Source organism: Nerophis ophidion, linkage group LG02 (genome assembly GCF_033978795.1).
Source record: "Nerophis ophidion isolate RoL-2023_Sa linkage group LG02, RoL_Noph_v1.0, whole genome shotgun sequence".
Lineage (NCBI taxonomy): Eukaryota > Metazoa > Chordata > Actinopteri > Syngnathiformes > Syngnathidae > Nerophis > Nerophis ophidion.
The window spans coordinates 17,885,570-17,903,686 of record NC_084612.1 but is presented as its reverse complement, the minus strand read 5'-3'; the positions used below and the strand labels follow the sequence as shown (position 1 = coordinate 17,903,686).

The window sequence follows — 18,117 nt, the reverse complement described above, 5'->3', positions numbered from 1 at the left end:
CACTTCCCCTATTCATTATTCACATTGCAGAATAAAATAATATGTTATGAGTCAAAGTAGCAGTAAAGACCACTCGTCTTTTTTCAGTTATTGTGACAGTTCCGAATGGTAACGTGCCTTGAAAAGTGCCACGTTTTTGTTACAAATGGAAAGCAGTTCTCTGTGTGTGTTGGCCTTGCATGCGATGAGGTGGCAAATTGTTATGAGGTTGTGATACATTTTGCTTTTCTCCTTAATCACTAACACATTTGTGGACTTCCTATACTCTCTGTAACCCAGACAACCAAATAAGCAAATTAATACATCAATAAAGCTCACATGAATGGATAATTGATTAATTGTAATTCTCATGATTTGCTGAGCATGTAATAGATTATAGATGAGCCTTATTTTTTGTTAAGTAATTTAATAGGTTACATTTATTTGTATAGCACCTTTCACAGACAAACATCCACATGTGCTTGACAACACAGTTAAACTGTCAGCAATATAAAAGGCCAAAATAAGTATACTGTATTGGAAATGTTCTTTCAAATAGTCAAACAAAATTGTATTTCTTACATTCATTTTGAGCAGCTTGAGCATCTCAAAAGGTACAGTCCGCATTCACAGCAGGTATGAAAGGGAAAAGGCGCAAAATGACAGATGTGTCATACTTTTATGGAATACAAGTGGGAGGGAGGGAGTAATGTTTGACACTGAAAAAATTAATTAAGCATGAAGTTCTGTCAAAGCTAAAGCTTCAGACTGTATGTTAGGTTTGATTCAAAGACCTAAAAGCACAGTAGGTTATGACTACTTGCCAACCCTCCTGATTTTCCCGGGAAACTCTCTGTCACGATCCGTGACTCGGATCGTTAATGGTTTTGCCCTATTTATGTCTTTGTTCATGTTTCGTTTCTGGACTCTGCCGATCCTTGTTTGAGCACTTCCTTGTTTGTGTTAGTCACCATGGCAACATATTGTGTTCCTCCTCACGGGCTCCTGTCACACACCTGTTTCTAATAATTATTTGTGTATTTAAGCCCACCTGGTTCCTTAGTTCGTCCTCGGTCCATTACTTGCTTTTCGCAACACGTCACGTTTTGTATCCTTGTGCCCTCGATTATTTTGTGCTAAGTTCCACCTTAGCTTCACGTGCGTGTGGCACGTCGTTTAATGTTTTCTGTTTCCTGCTACGTTTTTAACATTAGCTTTCCGTGCATTGGGACGCGCTTTGTTTTTCCCCTTTTTTCGCACCAGTGTTCTTTTGTTTTATTATATTAAAACGTATTCTTACCTGCAATCCTGCTGACTGGTAGTGTGTGCTTCCACGAAGTGGCAACTCCGCGCAACAAGTGCGCCGAACGCGTGACACTCTCAAATGTCAGTGCCCCTTCCTAAAATCTCCAGGGGCAACCATTCTCCCCAAATTTCTGCCGACTTCCACTCGTACAACAATACGGGGGGCGTGCCTTAAAGACACTGCGTTTAATGTCCTCTCTCACCTGAAATCTTCCCCCCTTAACAGCCGCATGCTGTCCAGGCGTCCGCTTTTCCTCCATTTAAACAGCGTACCGGCCTAGTCACATAATTATGTAGCTTTGGACGGGTTCCACAATGGTGTTTAATCAAAAATGTCAAATGCTGACAGGTTGTATGATCTTTTTACTGGTTGCATGATAACGCAAGGCATACTTGGTCAACAGCCATACATGTCACACTGAGGGTGGCCGCATAAACAACTTTAACACTGTTACAAATATGCGCCACACTGTGAACCCACACCAAACAAGAATGATGAACACATTTCGGGAGAACATCCGCACCGTTACACAACATAAAAACAACAAAACAAATACCCAGAAATCCTTGCAGCACTAACTCTTCCGGGACGCTACAATAACATCTTCAGCTTTTGGAGCTCAATGCACAACTGCACACACAACAAGGTCATGACGCAGAAGAACAAAGAAGAGACATGGTGATGACGAGTAAGAAGAAGAAATACGCTTGCAAGTTCCAAAATGATTGGAAAAAATAATTTCATTTCATCCAGAAAAGCTCGACCCTCAACCACGCAAAAACCACGCCCCCACTCCCCCTTACCCCATTTTCTGAATTCGGAGGTCTCAAGGTTGGCAAGTAAGACGTTAGGTTTGTTCCTGACTAAAACAACCTCTAAATGTTTATACGATGGCATATATATGTTTTTGAATACAATACAATACAAAAACGCAATTTAAAACAATATGAAAACACAATATGAAACGATATATATATAATAGGGCTGGACAAATAATAATGGAAAAGATGCATGTCTCCTTGAAGTTTGGGATCTTACCATGGTTGATCATTTTATTTGACACATTGCTAGTATGCCTAATCAATAATCACTAAACTCAACAAAAAAATAAGGCCTATGATTTCCGCGTTGATGTAACAGCGGACGGACTCATAGAATTGGCCAATATCATGAAATCAGCTGTTAAACGCAGTATGTCACAGAAATTGACAAAAAAGTAAATGAAATGAAATGCTGTAATTGTAAGGAGAAATAACATTTGTTCAGGAAATGAATGTGTTCGGGACCACTAATTCATCCCCTAAATATGCAACCGCCCATCCTTAACAATTTCAATACGGTCACTTGAAACAGCGACTTAACTACGAAATTAAAACTAGCAAGAACAATTCATACATCTACAACACATCTCATCTGCTTGTGTTGTTGTGAACGACATCATCATCGGTGAAATTAAAAACAATTAAAAGGTAAAAATAGAATTTTATTTTTTGTTATATTGCTATTGTTATGTAAATATATTGTTACTAATATTAATGTACTCGTGGTTTATTCAATACCAATATATATCCTTTTTTAACAATAATTAAAGTTTGAGTTTTGGTGGTACAATAAATACTCTTGTTTTCAAATTAATGTATAATTGTGTAATTAATCATAACTACAATATCAATCAAAATGATCATGATTATTATTTTTGCCATAATCGTCCAGCCCTAAAATATACAGTATAAAACAATGTAAAAGACAACATAAAAATCATAGCAGCCCAAAAGTAGCTAATTAAAAGCCTAACCAAATAAGTTAGCCTTAAGTTTGCATTTGAAAGTGTCAACAGATTCAATAGAGCGCAATGAGGGCGGAAGATTGTTCCGAAGCATGGGAGCAAAAGCCTGAAAGGATCAGTCACATTTAGTCCAAAAACGAGTGCGTGGAACCTTCAGCAGATTTTGATCCACAGACCTCAGAGCCCAAGTATGAATGAATGAAATAAGTTTATTTCGGTCATATAATCAATCAAATCAAAGCAATCAACCATTGTGTGTGATCAGTTTTACAGTACATGTTATATGTATACAATAATGCACATTTACACATGAAAGAAAAGAAAAAGAATGACCAAAAAAGGAATAGGCTGAAGCCAAAGCTTATATTTGCCTATCCTATACCTTCACAGAAAATTAGATTGCCTGGAACATCAACATAAAAAAATAAATAAATCAACAATCAATGGGATGAAAGTAATTGTGACTATATTTTATAATTTTCAATTATTTCACCTTTCAATGTTTTCTTAAACCTTACCAAAGAAGTGCATGTCTTCAGCTCATCACTGAGCTTGTTCCACCATTTAACTCCTAAAACTGTAATACATTTGTATTTTATATTTGTTCTCGCTTTACCCATTTCAAAAATCGATATCCCCCGTAAATTATAGTTTTCTCCTCTTAAATGAAATAGCCTGCGAATACAAGCTGGAAGGCTGTTGTTCTTTACTCGAAACATAATTTCCATTGTTTTTAAAAACACATTGTCGGAAAATTTTAACACATTTGAACTCATAAATAAGGGATTGGTATGTTCATAGTAGCAGGCTTTGTGTATTATTCTAATGACCCTTTTTTGAAGTTTTATGATTGGGTCTATGTTTGTTTTATAAACATTTCCCCAAATTTCAACACAATACGTTAAATATGGAAAAATAAAAGAATAATACAACATATGCAGGCATGTCTTATTCAGCATGTGTCTTACTTTATAAAGAATAGCAATAGATTTGGATATTTTTCCTTTTATATATTCAATATGTGGTTTCCAACACAGTTTATGATCAATTATTATTCCCAAGAATTTAGTTTCATATACTCTATCAATTTCCACATGATTTAACTTTAATTTTACTTCACAATTTGTCCTTGCACCACTAAACACCATAAATTTAGTTTTCTTATCATTTAATGATAACTTATAAATATCAAACCATTTTTTTAGTTGAATTAACTCAACCTCCATTATCCTCAACACTTCCTTCAAGTCTTCTCCTGAACAATATACATTTGTATCATCTGCAAACATAATACATTTCAATTTATTAGATACTGAACAAATATCATTTAGGTAGAGTATAAATAACTTAGGTCCCAATACCGAGCCTTGTGGAACACCACAAGTTACTCTTCTTGGCTGTGATTTGATCTTATTAATTTCCACATATTGATATCTGTTACTTAAATAATTACTTAACCACTGTTGCGAAACACCTCTCATGCCATATTTTTCCAATTTCTGCAGAAGTAAGGAATGATCGATTGTGTCAAAAGCTTTACATAAGTCAATAAATACTCCAACGGTGTGTTGCTTTTTTTCTATTGCTGTAGCTATGTTTTCTACAAAGTCAATCACCGCTAGAGATGTAGATCGATTACTCCTGAACCCATACTGATGGTCATTCAATAGCTCATGTTTGTCAATAAACTTGTCAAGTCTATTTACAAATAATTTCTCAAGAATTTTTGCAAATTGAGGTAGTAAGGACACAGGTCTGTAATTTGAGACCATATGTTTATCACCATTTTTATAAATTGGAATAACTTTTGCGATTTTCATTTTGTCAGGAAAAATTCCAGTTGATAAAGATTTATTGCATATATAAGTAAATGGCTTCAGGACACAATCCATCACTTCCTTAACAAGTGACATATCCACGTTGTTACCATCCACAGATTTTTTATTTTTAAACTTTCTGACCACTTCTGACACATCACTTTCACAAACTCCACCAAGAAACATTGAATTGTTTATGTGAGTTACAGGCTTTAACTTTTTCTCATGCTTCATTTTTAAATTAATATTTTTTGCCAAATTTGTAGGGGTGTAAGGCTGGATCAGATCAATGATATTAGAAGGAGCCTGACCATGCAAGGCTCTGACGGCTACAACCAGAAGTTTACATTTGATCTTGTAGGATACAGGCAGCTAATGGAGTTCTTTTAAACTAGGGGATATATGGGTCCTCCTAATTGTTCCTTTAATATTGATCATGATACATGCAGCACACAATGCTTGTTATTTCAAATACATACGCAGCCAAACAAGCTTGTACAAATAAAACATGAAATGTATGCTAATACTTTACACATACTGTATTACAATTGTTCATGTTTTTCAGTCAGTACAGATTTTTGTTCTATCACATTGTGTTGTGCATTACAAAAAGAGATTCAGCTGTTGACGCAGAAGCTCACTTACGGCTAATACCGTAGCATGTGTTACTACGCTAGAAAAACAGTTCCTCAGTGTTCACTCTGAGAAAAACAATGTCACTACAGCTTGGTTATTATACATGTTACAGATCATAAATTAAGTATTGTTAGCTGTTTTTAGATGCCTTTTTAGAGTGATTTAAAGGCAGAATGGATTGCTCCCATTATCTGCATTTCTAACCACCTAAAAGGAGCTGATTTCTAAAAATTAGAAATGCAAAAAAAAAAAAATTTTTGCCTTCTTGTTTGCTGAGATAGGCTCCAGCACCCCCCCGCCACCCCATAGGGGACAAGCGAGGGGCTAGCTGGCTTATGAGTTAGCATGTAGCCTTTACAGCTAACGTTAATGGACACCGGAAAAGGGCGTAGTGTCATCTCCGGATGGGGGAGGAGATCTTTCCCCGAGTTGAGGAGTTCAAGTACCTCGGGGTCTTGGATCGGTTTTCAGTAATGCGTACACTGTATCGATCTGTTGTACAAAAGAAGGAGCTGAGCCGGAAGGCAAAGCTCTCAAGTTGGCGGTCGATCAACGTTCCCATCCTCACCTATGGTCATGAGCTTTGGGGTACGACCGAAAAGACAAGATTACGGGTACAAGCGGCCGAAATGAGTTTCCTCCGTCGGGTGGCGGGGCTCTCCCTTAGAGATAGGGAGGAGCTCAAAGTAAAGCCGCTGCTCCTCCACATGGACAGGAGCCAGATGAGGTGGTTCGGGCATCTGGGCATGATGCCACCTGAACACCTCCCTGTGGAGGTGTTTGGGGCGCATCCGACCGGTAGGAGGCCACGGAAAAGACGCAGGACACGTTGGGAAGACTATGTCTCCCGGCTGGCCTGGGAACGCCTCGGAATCCCCCGTTAGGAGTTAGATTAAGTGGGTGGGGAGAGGAAAGTCTGGTCTGTTCTGCTTAGGCAACCCGACCTCGGACAAGCGGAAGAAAATGGATGGATGGATGGATGGATGGATGGGAAAACCAAAATACTGTATTTTATTTTAATAGTTATTTTCTCAATTTCAACATTTTTAACTGATATAGACAAAATGTTCCATGCTATATGCTAAAATTAAGATTATGATGCATAAAGTCAACGACTAAAAAAGTAAATTGCTCTTAATTCTCGGGCATATCTAGACTCCTGTCCTAACGTTCTCAATTTCAGTTTTTAATGTTTGGATTTTGAAACATAATTCTTACGTTCTTGTTTGTCTACAGGCCTTGAGTCCCTCCGAGACAGTGCACACTCCACGCCGGTCCGCTCTGTCTCCCATGGCGACTCCTTCATGCCCTCCAGAGGTCAGACGGTAGATGGCGGCGAGGCCAGCACCTCAGCGGTCATCTCCGACGAGGCCTACAGCCCCTCAGACAGCGTCCTGCCTACGCCCGTGGCCGAACACGGAATGGAGATGCACCTCAACGGCGCCCCCCGCAGCATTGACGATGAAGAGTGCGGGGTTTCGTTGGAAGGCCAGGTAGCAGAGTCCAGGGTTGGTAGAAGAGTGGCACGTTTGGCTAGAAGCAGGCCATCGCCCCCTAGTGATGTGGAGGAGCTGCACAAGTTCATCCTGAGCGTTCTCCGCTTGTTCCTGGTCACCATCGGACTGCTCTTTGCCCTGCTGGTGCTCCTCATCATGCTGACAGAGTCCGATCTGGACATCGCCTTCCTGAGAGACATCCGCAAGACCCCCGAATTCCAGCAGTTCCACATTGAGTATTTCTGCCCGCTGCGGCGCTGGTTCGCCTGTAAACTCAGATGGATGGGGGGACTCCTCATCAGCAAGTGAGGCCCCGGAAGAAAATGACGCTGCTGCTAAAGCGTCCACCAAAACAAAGATGGCGGCCCATTTCCCAAATACGCACAGATTTTCCATGTCACAAGTCACGGACTGTCTCTTATTTGTGCTCATACTACGACAGTTAATTTAAATATATTATTTTGCACAATGTCCTAGTGGGAAAAAAATAACATGAAATAAGAAAAAGTTTGTGTTTGAAAATGTAAAAATAATATTTTATTTGAAAAAAAGAGAAAAAAAGCAATAATATTTTGTATTCAATAATTAATACAATTGATAATAATATCAATAATATATAATTAAAACAATTTGGACTTTTTATAAATCATTAGTAAGTGTTACAATTATTGCTACTATTAATATACTGTGGTCTGCTTGCACAGCTGTTTCTAATATTGTGACTGTGTCATGTAGCTAAAAAAAAGAAAAAGGTGTAAAGAACAATAGAAACATTTGATGCAGCGCAGTTCTACACTGCAACCACAATAATAAACATGTTGTTACAGTAATAATAGACTGCACAAGTGTACCCATTAAGTGTACTGTACATGATGGAACGTTATTGTCGAAAGTGTTATCAATGGTATAGATGCGTTCTAATTTGTAGCAACAATAAGGGAGGTAAGTTATATGATCATGCGGGCGAGAAAGAAAGTAGGAAGTGAGAGTAAAGATAAATGGAGATAGCGTGAGCTATGATTAAAGTATGATTCATTTGTACAATTTTAGGTGTTCAAGGTATAGGTTAATTGGTGCCATAATGAAACAAATATCACGATGTTGGAAATAATTTAAAATATTGGAAATAATTATAAACGGAAAATTTATACAAACTATATATATAGTATTATTTAACTGCTATGCTGTCAATTTGAAGATTAAATGTCTGTCATAACAAGTATTAAACATGTAATAAATGTGTGAACCCAGTTCGGATACATAAATGTGTCAATAATTTCACATTTAACTGAATAATTAGCTAATTGAATACATTTTCCTTTTATTAAGTCACTTTTATTATTTGTTTAATTAGTTATCTTTGAGGGATTATAATAAGTATAATTAGCAAATCAATGAATTGGATTAAATAAAAATAAATGTATCTAAAAATTAAATTGAATGATTCATTTATTTGATTTGATTCATTTTTAGCATTAAGTAACCCTTAATATATTAAAACTGTGTTTGTCATTTTGGCTTTAAATGATTAGAGATTAGTTTTGTTTAGGTGTGCACTTTAGTCATTTGCCATCCAAAGACAGCAGCAGAATGAAAGTGGTAGTTTTCAAAAATCCAACGAGTAGCCAAATAAGGCTAACGTCTACAATCATCGTGTGTGCAGACAATAGACGGACGTGAACTAAAGTTAGAATAGTTCTCGTCAACTGGTTTGTGCAATGCTGTTAATAACAGACTCTATCTAATCCTGTCACTGGTGGCTATAATGTTACATCGCTGCATTGTTTGTAACCTGCAACAATGAGCAGAAGTCCAGCTTTTTCTGTTATTTTTCAAGTGATAAGTGAAAGTTGCGTTTTGAGTTTCATGTTGCAATCCCGCTGACATCATTTTCATTAATGCGCCAACCAAAGAAACCTGAATTGTGTCTGCTTTAGCCTTAGCCTGCAGTGTCTTTACTGGCGTGACGTTTAAATCTAATTAAGAGCGGTCAGGAGAAGTTCAAGTTAAGTATTTTATCAACATTTAAAGCACCAGTTGGACACTATAGACCCCTATTAGTTCCACTCTTTGTGATTCTTCCTCTTGCCAAGACATTTTGGACAATTGTAGACTTACATTGTGGAAGAAGGGAAGACCCTTTTTTGTCCCTTTTGAGAAAAACCAAAATGGTTATATAGAGTCTAACTTCACTTTTTCTACCATTTTCACTTACTGTGCAGCCAGGTGTCCAAAATTGTCTTCACTAGTTTAGGTTAAAGTGCTAAAAAGTCAATGGAAAATGACAAATAAGCACTGAGAATGTGTCAGGCGTTGGCAATGAATGAACTCGCTCTTGCTAGCAATCCCAGAATGCACTGCATCATGTCAGCCATTTGGATTGGCTAATAACTAGCATATTGGAGTGCTGATAAAAAAACACCATTAAAGCTAAGTTTTTTTTAAATTGGGGCCTACTTAGTTAGATATTGTGGCAAGCTTGGTGATTTTAGCACTATTAAAGACAAGTTAAGACGCACAAATGTATCTTTTGTTTTTTTAAAGAAGCAATAAGTACTGCAGACTGTGTACATTTATGGATGTTACAGTTTGCTGGAGGCTGTCTGAAGCTGAGGATGCATGTGTGAAGGATTTGTTGCCACGTTGTTAAAGTCTTTCCAATCTTTTTTTTTTTTTTTATGTTAATCACATCTGCTTACATTGCCTATCAACTTGCTTGGATTGCTTGGAAGTGTTCGACTGACAATGGAACTTTTGTGTTATACTTGGGTGGTGGTGCACAAGTAGCAATTATCAACCTGGATTTTTAGATTTAACATGTTTCATTAACACTATCCTGAGAGGGAAGATCAGATATGATTGATTCAAAATATGATTTTACCCTGTGTTCCTTCCTTTCAGTCCATCCAATCATGGCTCTGTGCGTGTGTAAGCATGTCTTCTGCATTTATTATTGCCTCCTAACATGACAAACATTCAAAAATCAACTGTTGACTGACTCGTGTACTCAGTTTATGAATAAATATATATTCTTGACATGTGGCAACAACCACTGTAGTCTCTTTATCTTTTTAAAAATAGAAATTATTGGAAATACACAAAAGTGAGTCTTTAGCCAATGGAAAAATTGGAAAAAGGTGCAATACATTTTTTTATTGCAACAATGTGGCCATAAATACTTGTGTAAAGTTGATCCCCTTAGCATTGCAAATATTACAATAACACTGCCATTAGTTTGTGCTACATGTGTGTTAGTTTTTGCAGTAAATTTTTTTAGTCCAACTAATAAAGTTTTAATGTTATGTTTATATTATTAAATACAAAAGATCATAAGTAGAAGAAAAAAATTACAAACTAATGGGACAAGTTTGGGGAAATTTTGCCAAGGTTGGAGGTTATTAATAATAATAACTAAAATGATAAAAAAAACTAGGGCAGCACAGTGTCACAGGGGTTAAATGGTAAATGGGTTGTACTTGTATGGTGCTTTTCTACCTTCAAGGTACTCAAAGCGCTTTTGACGCTACTTCCACATTTACCCATACATTCACACACTGATGGAGGGAGCTGCCAAGCAAGGCGCTAACCAGCACCCATCAGGAGCAAGGGTGAAGTGTCTTGCACAACAGACGTGACGAGGTTGGTACTAGGTAGGGATTGAACCAGGGACCCTCGGGTTACGCACAGCCACTCTCCCAACTGCGCCATACCGTCCCTAGTGCATGTGCCTCACAATACGAAGGTCCTGAGTAGTCCTGAGTTAAATCCCAGGCTCGGGATCTTTCAGTGTGGAGTTTGCATGTTCTCCCTGTGACTGCTTGGGTTCCCTCCGGGTACTCCGACTTCCTCCCACCTCCAAAGACATGCACCTGGGGATAGGTTGATTGGCAACACTAAATTGGCCATAGTGTGTGAATGTGAGTGAGAATGTTGTCTTTCTATCTGTGTTGGCCCTGCGATGAGGTGGCGACTTATCCAGGGTGTGCCCCGCCTTCCGCTCGAATGCAGCTGAGATAGGCTCCAGCTTGCTCCTCCCTCCTGATACAACCCTGAAGCATGATGACATGGGATGTCTGTTCCTTTATAACCCTAATGTCCCTGCACAATTAATTCCTAAAGCATTATATTGGTAGAGGATTTTCGAGCTCATGGTTAGTTAGATATACTGTAATATAATTTAATAAGACTGGTAAAAAATATATATGTTGTTACTCAATCAAAAAATAATTTATTTGAAATATTTAATATTAATTGGATTTATTTAGACTTGAAACAAATAAAAACGTACATGAATTGATTAAAAAAGTTGAAAAACTTATTCGGGTGTTACCATTTAGTGGTCAATTGTACGGAATATGTACTGTACTGTGCAATCTACTAATAAAAGTTTCAATCAATCAAATTTTTTGTTTTCGATTTTATAACTATAACTAAAATCTGTGCTGAGAAACTAATGCAAAAATGTCCACAGCACAGGACACTAGGTCTCAGAAGGAGATTATTTTAAAGGCCTACTAAAATGAGATTTTCTTATTCAAACGGGGATAGCAGGTCCATTTTATGTGTCATACTTGATAATTTCGCGATATTGCCATATTTTTGCTGAAAGGATTTAGTAGGGAACATCCACGATAAAGTTCGCAACTTTCGGCGCTAAGAGAAAAGCCCTGCCTCTACCGGAAGTCGCAGACAATGACGTCACATGTTTGATGGCTCATATATTCAGACGTAAATTTAACAATTTAATTTAGGCGCCAGCGTCCCCCACAACCCCAAAAGGGAATAAGCAGTAGAAAATGGATGAATGGATTTTATTAAATCAATTTGTAGCTTTCAAACAAGACTGCTAGTCTGTGATTCTCAAAAACACAACAAATGCAAATGATTCATTAGGATGTGCATTGTTATACTTTTTTTTTACTGATACTAACACTAATACTGAAATACTTTCCTCTCAGTTCTTACCGGTAGAGTGGGTGGAGTGAGAGCATGCAGGTGATGGAGAGACCACTCAGCAACAGTGTATTGATTGTTTATGTACTGTGGAGCAGAAAATAAAATAAAATATATGTTTTGGAATATGCAGTTTTCTTTTTCAAAGGAATGTTTTCTTGTCCAGACTTACCTGTTTGTTAACATGCTTGTTTCCTGTCATTTTGCTGGACAGTGACTGGTCATTGAGGTTGATGGTTACAGGGTGTGCTGAAAAGGTTAGCTGGTCGCCCAGGTAGACTGTACCATCTTCTGTTAACAGAGTTAACATCGCCAGCTCTTCTGGGTCAACGAGTGGGGGTGATGGTGAAAGATTTGGATCGTTGTCCACCATGGGTTCCAGAAGCGGCATCAGGAGCTCGTACCATTTCACCTCCTCTTCAGTAGCCTCTCTTAGCATCAGCTTTTTGCTGGTGCAATTATGGAGAATGCTTTAACACACTAGGAAAAAGAAGTATAAACCTCCACCTTTGAATAAAAGGTCCAGGCATCTACTCCTAAGATGTCTTCTTACAATTTTATATGACCCATTCCATCACCATTGGTTAAGGTAATTAAGCCATCTGTATCCCAATGACTACAGTAACATTATTTAAATACAAAACAGACAAAATAATTAATATAATCCTCACAATGAGGAATATCCAAATGTTTGCAAATCAATCTAACTTTGCTCAACTTTTTGTTTTGCTTCAGATGTTCTGACCAACAAATAGCGACTCAATTCTGCCCAAAAAAATGTATGGTGAGTGGGTTTTATACTGTCTGGGTCAATGGTTCTCAACCTTTTTTCAGTGATGTACCCCCTGTGAACATTTTTTTAATTCAAGCACCCCCTAATCAGAGCAAAGTATTTTTGGTTGAAAAAACCCGCTAAAGAAGTAAAATACAGCACTACGTCATCAGTTTCGGATTTATTAAATTGTAATACGGTGCAAAATATTGCTCATTTGTAGTGGTCTTTCTTGAACTATTTGGAAAAAAAAGATATAAAAATAACAAAAAACTTGTTGAAAAATAGACAAGTGATTCAATTATAAATAAAGATTTCTACACATAGAAGTAATCATCAACTTAAAGTGCCCTCTTTGGGGATTGTAATAGAGATCCATCTGGATTCATGAACTTAATTCTAGACATTTCTTCTCCCAAAAATATATCCTTAACATCAATATTTATGGAACATGTCCACAAAAAAAATCTAGCTGTCAACACTGAATATTGCATTGTTGCATATTTTTTCACACTTTATGAACTTACATTCATATTTTGTTGAAGTATTATTCAATAAATATATTTATAAAGGATTTTTGTATTGTTGTTTTTTTCAGAATATCTAAAAAAAATCTCACGTACCCCTTGGCGTCACTAGACCTAATACTGTACTGGGGCACACCTGGGGCACAAATAATTCATGTGAGCGTGCAAAGCGCGCAAGCAAAAACATTTTTAGCACTTATTTATCATAAAAAATACATAAATAGTGCTTTAAACTATGAAATCATACCAGATGATGTTGTATGGATCTTTGATTAACCACCTGAAATTAACTAATGCATTTGACCTACCTGTGCACTTTTTTACTCCAGACTTCTAAACTGCTACTGGTAAAAGCAAAAAGGAAGAGCAATGAATCTTTTTGAAATATATATTGCAGTAATCATCTGCAAATTTAACATCTACAAAAGTAAAACAAAAAATAAAGCACCCCTACATCTCTGGGTTCTTTTATATTATTTAATTTCCATTTATGGCAATGTGGCCAATCCTATTTCAGATACACAAAACTATAAAATATACACAAAACAATAAAGCCACAGTAGTAGAATAAATTAACAACTGTTGTGTGTCTGTTTAGGGAATCATTTTCTGAGAAGTAAACTGTAACGTCTCCTTTTCATTTTCGCAAAGTGGTCAATCACTCTGGACAGACATGGAAATATTACAGTAACTGTTATACAGTTGACTAGTGGTTCCCAACTGGTGGTTCGTGACATAAAAGTGGATTGTGTCTCATTTTCAGTGAGTCGCAGTCAGATGTGTGCATGAAAAAAAAAAAGTTTAGGGAGAAAAAAATCAAATTGTGGCAACAAAACCAGATTATTATAGCCTTTTTTCTAGTGACTATTAGTGAGTATTTTAGCAAAAGGCAAACCGACTAACAAGTTGGAGGAGGACTCAGGACAGACATCGAAATATATTTTTAAAAAATCTAAATGGGGCAACAAACCCCGATATTTTCACCCATCTTTCTGAAAACAAATACAGAAATGTTACTATTTTCTCTGGAAACAAAACCAGATGCTTTAGCTGTAGCCATTTTTCTGGTGACAAAACAAGATTATTTTAGTCAAAGTCACACCCGATTAACAAGACAAGTCTACTGCGCTATTTTTCTGTGAAATAAACTTGAATGATTTAAAAATTTGTCTCACGACTTGATGATATGGAAAAATGTTTTTCTTCCTGAAGATAAACCATTTGAGAAGCACTCAACTCACACATGCTTACTCCAAATCATCATTGATGCAGAACCAGCAGACAATAACCAACATGATGTTTCATGTTGATTGGAAATTCCCCCGACAGCTCGTACAGCAAATAAATATGTTTGTCTTGATACAAGGAATAATGTTAGCTAACTTAGCATCAACTTAAGACAATGATGTTGCCTAGCTAGCTAGGACTTCACTTACATCTCTCATTCCTCGCTTCTTCCCTGCTGCGGGCGAATAACTTTCTTAAATCCATCTAGGAGTTACAGTTTGAGTCAAATCAAAATCAAAATATTGTAATTAGCAAATTGTTGTTGGCTAACGTTACCTACCTCACGCAGTGATTGAATCCCTCCTCTCTCTCTCTCTCTCTCTCTTTCTCTCTCTCTCTCGCTCTCTCTCTCTCTCTTTCTCTTTCTCTCTCTCTCAACCGAAGTCTCGATCCACACGTGAATAAATTACCATATTAAGTAACCATGTGCTCACTGTTTCGTGGAGTGAATACAGTAGCAATCAATTACCATACTAAGTAGTATGTGCGCTGTTGTCTATGTTATGTAGACTTAAAACTCTGAAGCGTTTTTTTTTTTATTGGTGAAATTTTTACTGGGGCACTGCAGATCAACAGTGGGGCACGTGCCCCACTGAAATCTGTCTGGCGACGCCCCTGCGCGTACCCCTATTTGAGAACCACTGGTCTAGGTCACGTGACACCAACTATGTCTTTGATTAACGGTCACGTCTCTATGGTAACCATGTGCTTCATCAATTTGTGATCAGTGATCATCAATAGTACATATATCTATAATATTTTTTCGTTTTTGTTCACTAAACAACGATTTAAGCTTTAATTCGTTAATAAATGTTATAAGTAATAAAAAGTACACCTTTAGGTATTAAGTTCAATCATAAACTTTAAAAGCTATAGGCTAGCTTAGCTAGCACGCTAGCATTAGCTGCTCATGTTAGCAAAAGAAAACATAAATTTATCAAACTAAAATAGTATTTGACTTCACAAATACGTACCGCTGAATTTCTTGGGTTCATCTTTGGCCTTCAGGATTTCGGTAACTTGATATTGAATATTGCATAATGAGCAACTAAAAGTGACCAAATTGAAATTAAAACAGAGTACACTATCCAAAATAGTGTCTTGTAGACAAACTTGGGATTCCTGACTATGTGTTTAGTTCAACAGCCTGCAAATGTTACCTTACAGACTAAAACTAACTATAAACTCCAAAGGGATAAGAGTACACAAATAACAAATACTCCACTTTGTAAAAAAAAAAGTGATTTAGTAGTGTTGACCAGAGATAGGCTCCAGCATTGTGCATCCAAATAAACAATGTTTCCTTGTCCAGTACCTTGTCATGGTAGTTTTCCTAAAAGCAAGGCCACTGTCCGGAGTTTTGGGACCCAACCAACTTCTCCCAAATACCCACTGACCACCTGCCATTCAGGGGCACTGTTTATTGTCTCAACCCTATAAGGCAGGGGTCTCAAATGGGGACACGCGTACCCCTGGGGGTACTTGAAGGTATGCCAAGGGGTACGTGAGATTTTTCCAAAATATCTAAAAATAGCAACAATTCAACAATTCTTGATAAGTATATTTATTGAATAATACTTGAACAAAATATGAATGTACGTTCATAAACTGTGAAAAGAAATGCAACAATGCAATATTCAGTGTTGACATTTAGATTTTTTGTGGACATGTTCCATAAATATTGATGTTAAAGATTTCTTTTTTGTAAAGAAATGTTTAGAATTAAGTTCATGAATCCAGATGGATCTCTATTACAATCCCCAAAGAGGGCACTTTAAGTTGATGATTACTTCTATGTGTAGAAATTTTTATTTATAATTGAATCACTTGTTTATTTTTCAACAAGTTTTTAGTTATTTTTATATCTTTTTTTCCAAATAGTTCAAGAAAGACCACTACAAATCAGCAATATTTGCACTGTTATATAATTTAAAAAATCAGAAACTGATGACATAGTGCTGTATTTTACTTCTTTATCTCTTTTTTTCAACCAAAAATACTTTGCTCTGATTAGGGGGTACTTGAATTTAAAAAATGTTCACAGGGGGTACATCACTGAAAAAAGGTTGAGAACCTCTGCTATAAGGCACCCTGGCTTAAAATTAATGTTAAAGTCTCGTTCTCAGGAAGCCAATATTGTGTATTGTCCTATTGATACTGTTAAATTTGACCATCGATATTGATAGTACGAATTAAAGGATCACACACAAAAAAAGTATAAGTACTTACATTAAAAATTGTATTTGGGAGCAGCATGATGGACAAGTAGTTAGTATTTAGCATGTTGGCCTTACACTCATCCCTGCATGTTCTGTGTGTGTGGGTTTACTTTTTTTTTTTTGGCTTTCAGTAAGGATTCTTTCTTGTCATTCATTCATGTGCTGGAATGTAATATGAAAAAGGCAATTCATCAAACGTAGATGGTTCAATAACAGCTGCAATTTATGTTGTTATTGATGATTTTTTTTATGATGTGATATAATGTGCAGTGTCAATATCAAACTTTTTTCCCCTTTTTTTTTTAACCTAAGCCTGTTGGTGTTTTGGGTAAAGTTTTCAGTTCCACCTGGAGTTGTATGAAGCAACATTGCTATCTAGTGGACAATAACCAATATTACATTTGTCAACCAGTTATCCACACCATGGGTTCTCAAACTGTGTAGAACCCAGTTAGGAGACCCAGGAGTTAGCCACAGGTTGGGGGTTTGCAATTTGTTTTTGCAATGAATTGAGTTATGGCATTTTGGTAAAAGTCAATTCTGAGTCAATAACTCACTGTTAGGGCCAATGATATATTAAAACTGTCATGTTTGTGATGCAAGAGGTAAATCACTCTTTTAAAAAAAAAAATCCAAACACACTGATCTAAATAACATAAGGGACACATATTTAAGTCCATACAGCTAAGCTTATTAAAAATTACAACTTTGATTTTATTAAAAATAATGACTGAATGCCAAAATATGTCATGTGTCTTCGGGTCATTGTAAATGGATCCATTAAGCCAAAGCCTATAGTTAGGCTCCTGCTGGTCATTTTATTAAGAAGGAATAAGTAATCAAACTATTGTTATCATTATGTTGAGTGTTGATTTGGCCTGTTTCAGTATTGTTCTTATTCATTTACTAAAAGCTTTAAAATGTCTTCCTTGCATTTGTTTGAATTGTTCATTACTTCGAAACCAGTCTTATGAATGTAGCTTGACACTTTTAAAATATAAATAATTCCAGTGGGGGAATTGTATTTCTGTATTTTAATTGGCATGAGGATGATAAGGGGAGTCTTTGGAAAATGTTCACTCAGAAGGCAGAGAAACTAAAAAAAAACTAGAGCGCACCTGCTGGTCAACACTACTAAATTACTTACAAAATATTTTCTACTAAGTGGAATACTTTTTCTTTTAGTACTCTTATCTCTTTGGAGTTTATGGTTGGTTTTAGTCAGTAGGGTAACATTTGGAAGCTGTTGAACTAAACAGATATTTAGGAATCCAAAGTTTGTTTAATAGACGCCATTTTGGACAGTGGTGATTATTTCAGTTTGGTCACTTTTAGTTGC

The 18,117-nt window shown here is 36.7% G+C and overlaps 1 protein-coding gene across 2 annotated transcripts in view; it reads left to right on the top strand.

Moving 5' to 3' along the window:
- The window catches only part of LOC133537431 (FERM domain-containing protein 5-like), a 138,643-nt gene extending 126,544 nt beyond the window's left edge, over window positions 1-12,099 (top strand). For both annotated transcript variants that reach the window (XM_061878441.1, XM_061878447.1), the window contains exon 14: window positions 6,761-12,099. In XM_061878441.1, the coding sequence (XP_061734425.1) occupies window positions 6,761-7,329 (569 nt within the window). In that variant the 3' untranslated portion in view covers window positions 7,330-12,099. The remainder of the gene's footprint in view (window positions 1-6,760) is intronic.
- The last annotated feature ends 6,018 nt before the right edge of the window (window positions 12,100-18,117 follow it).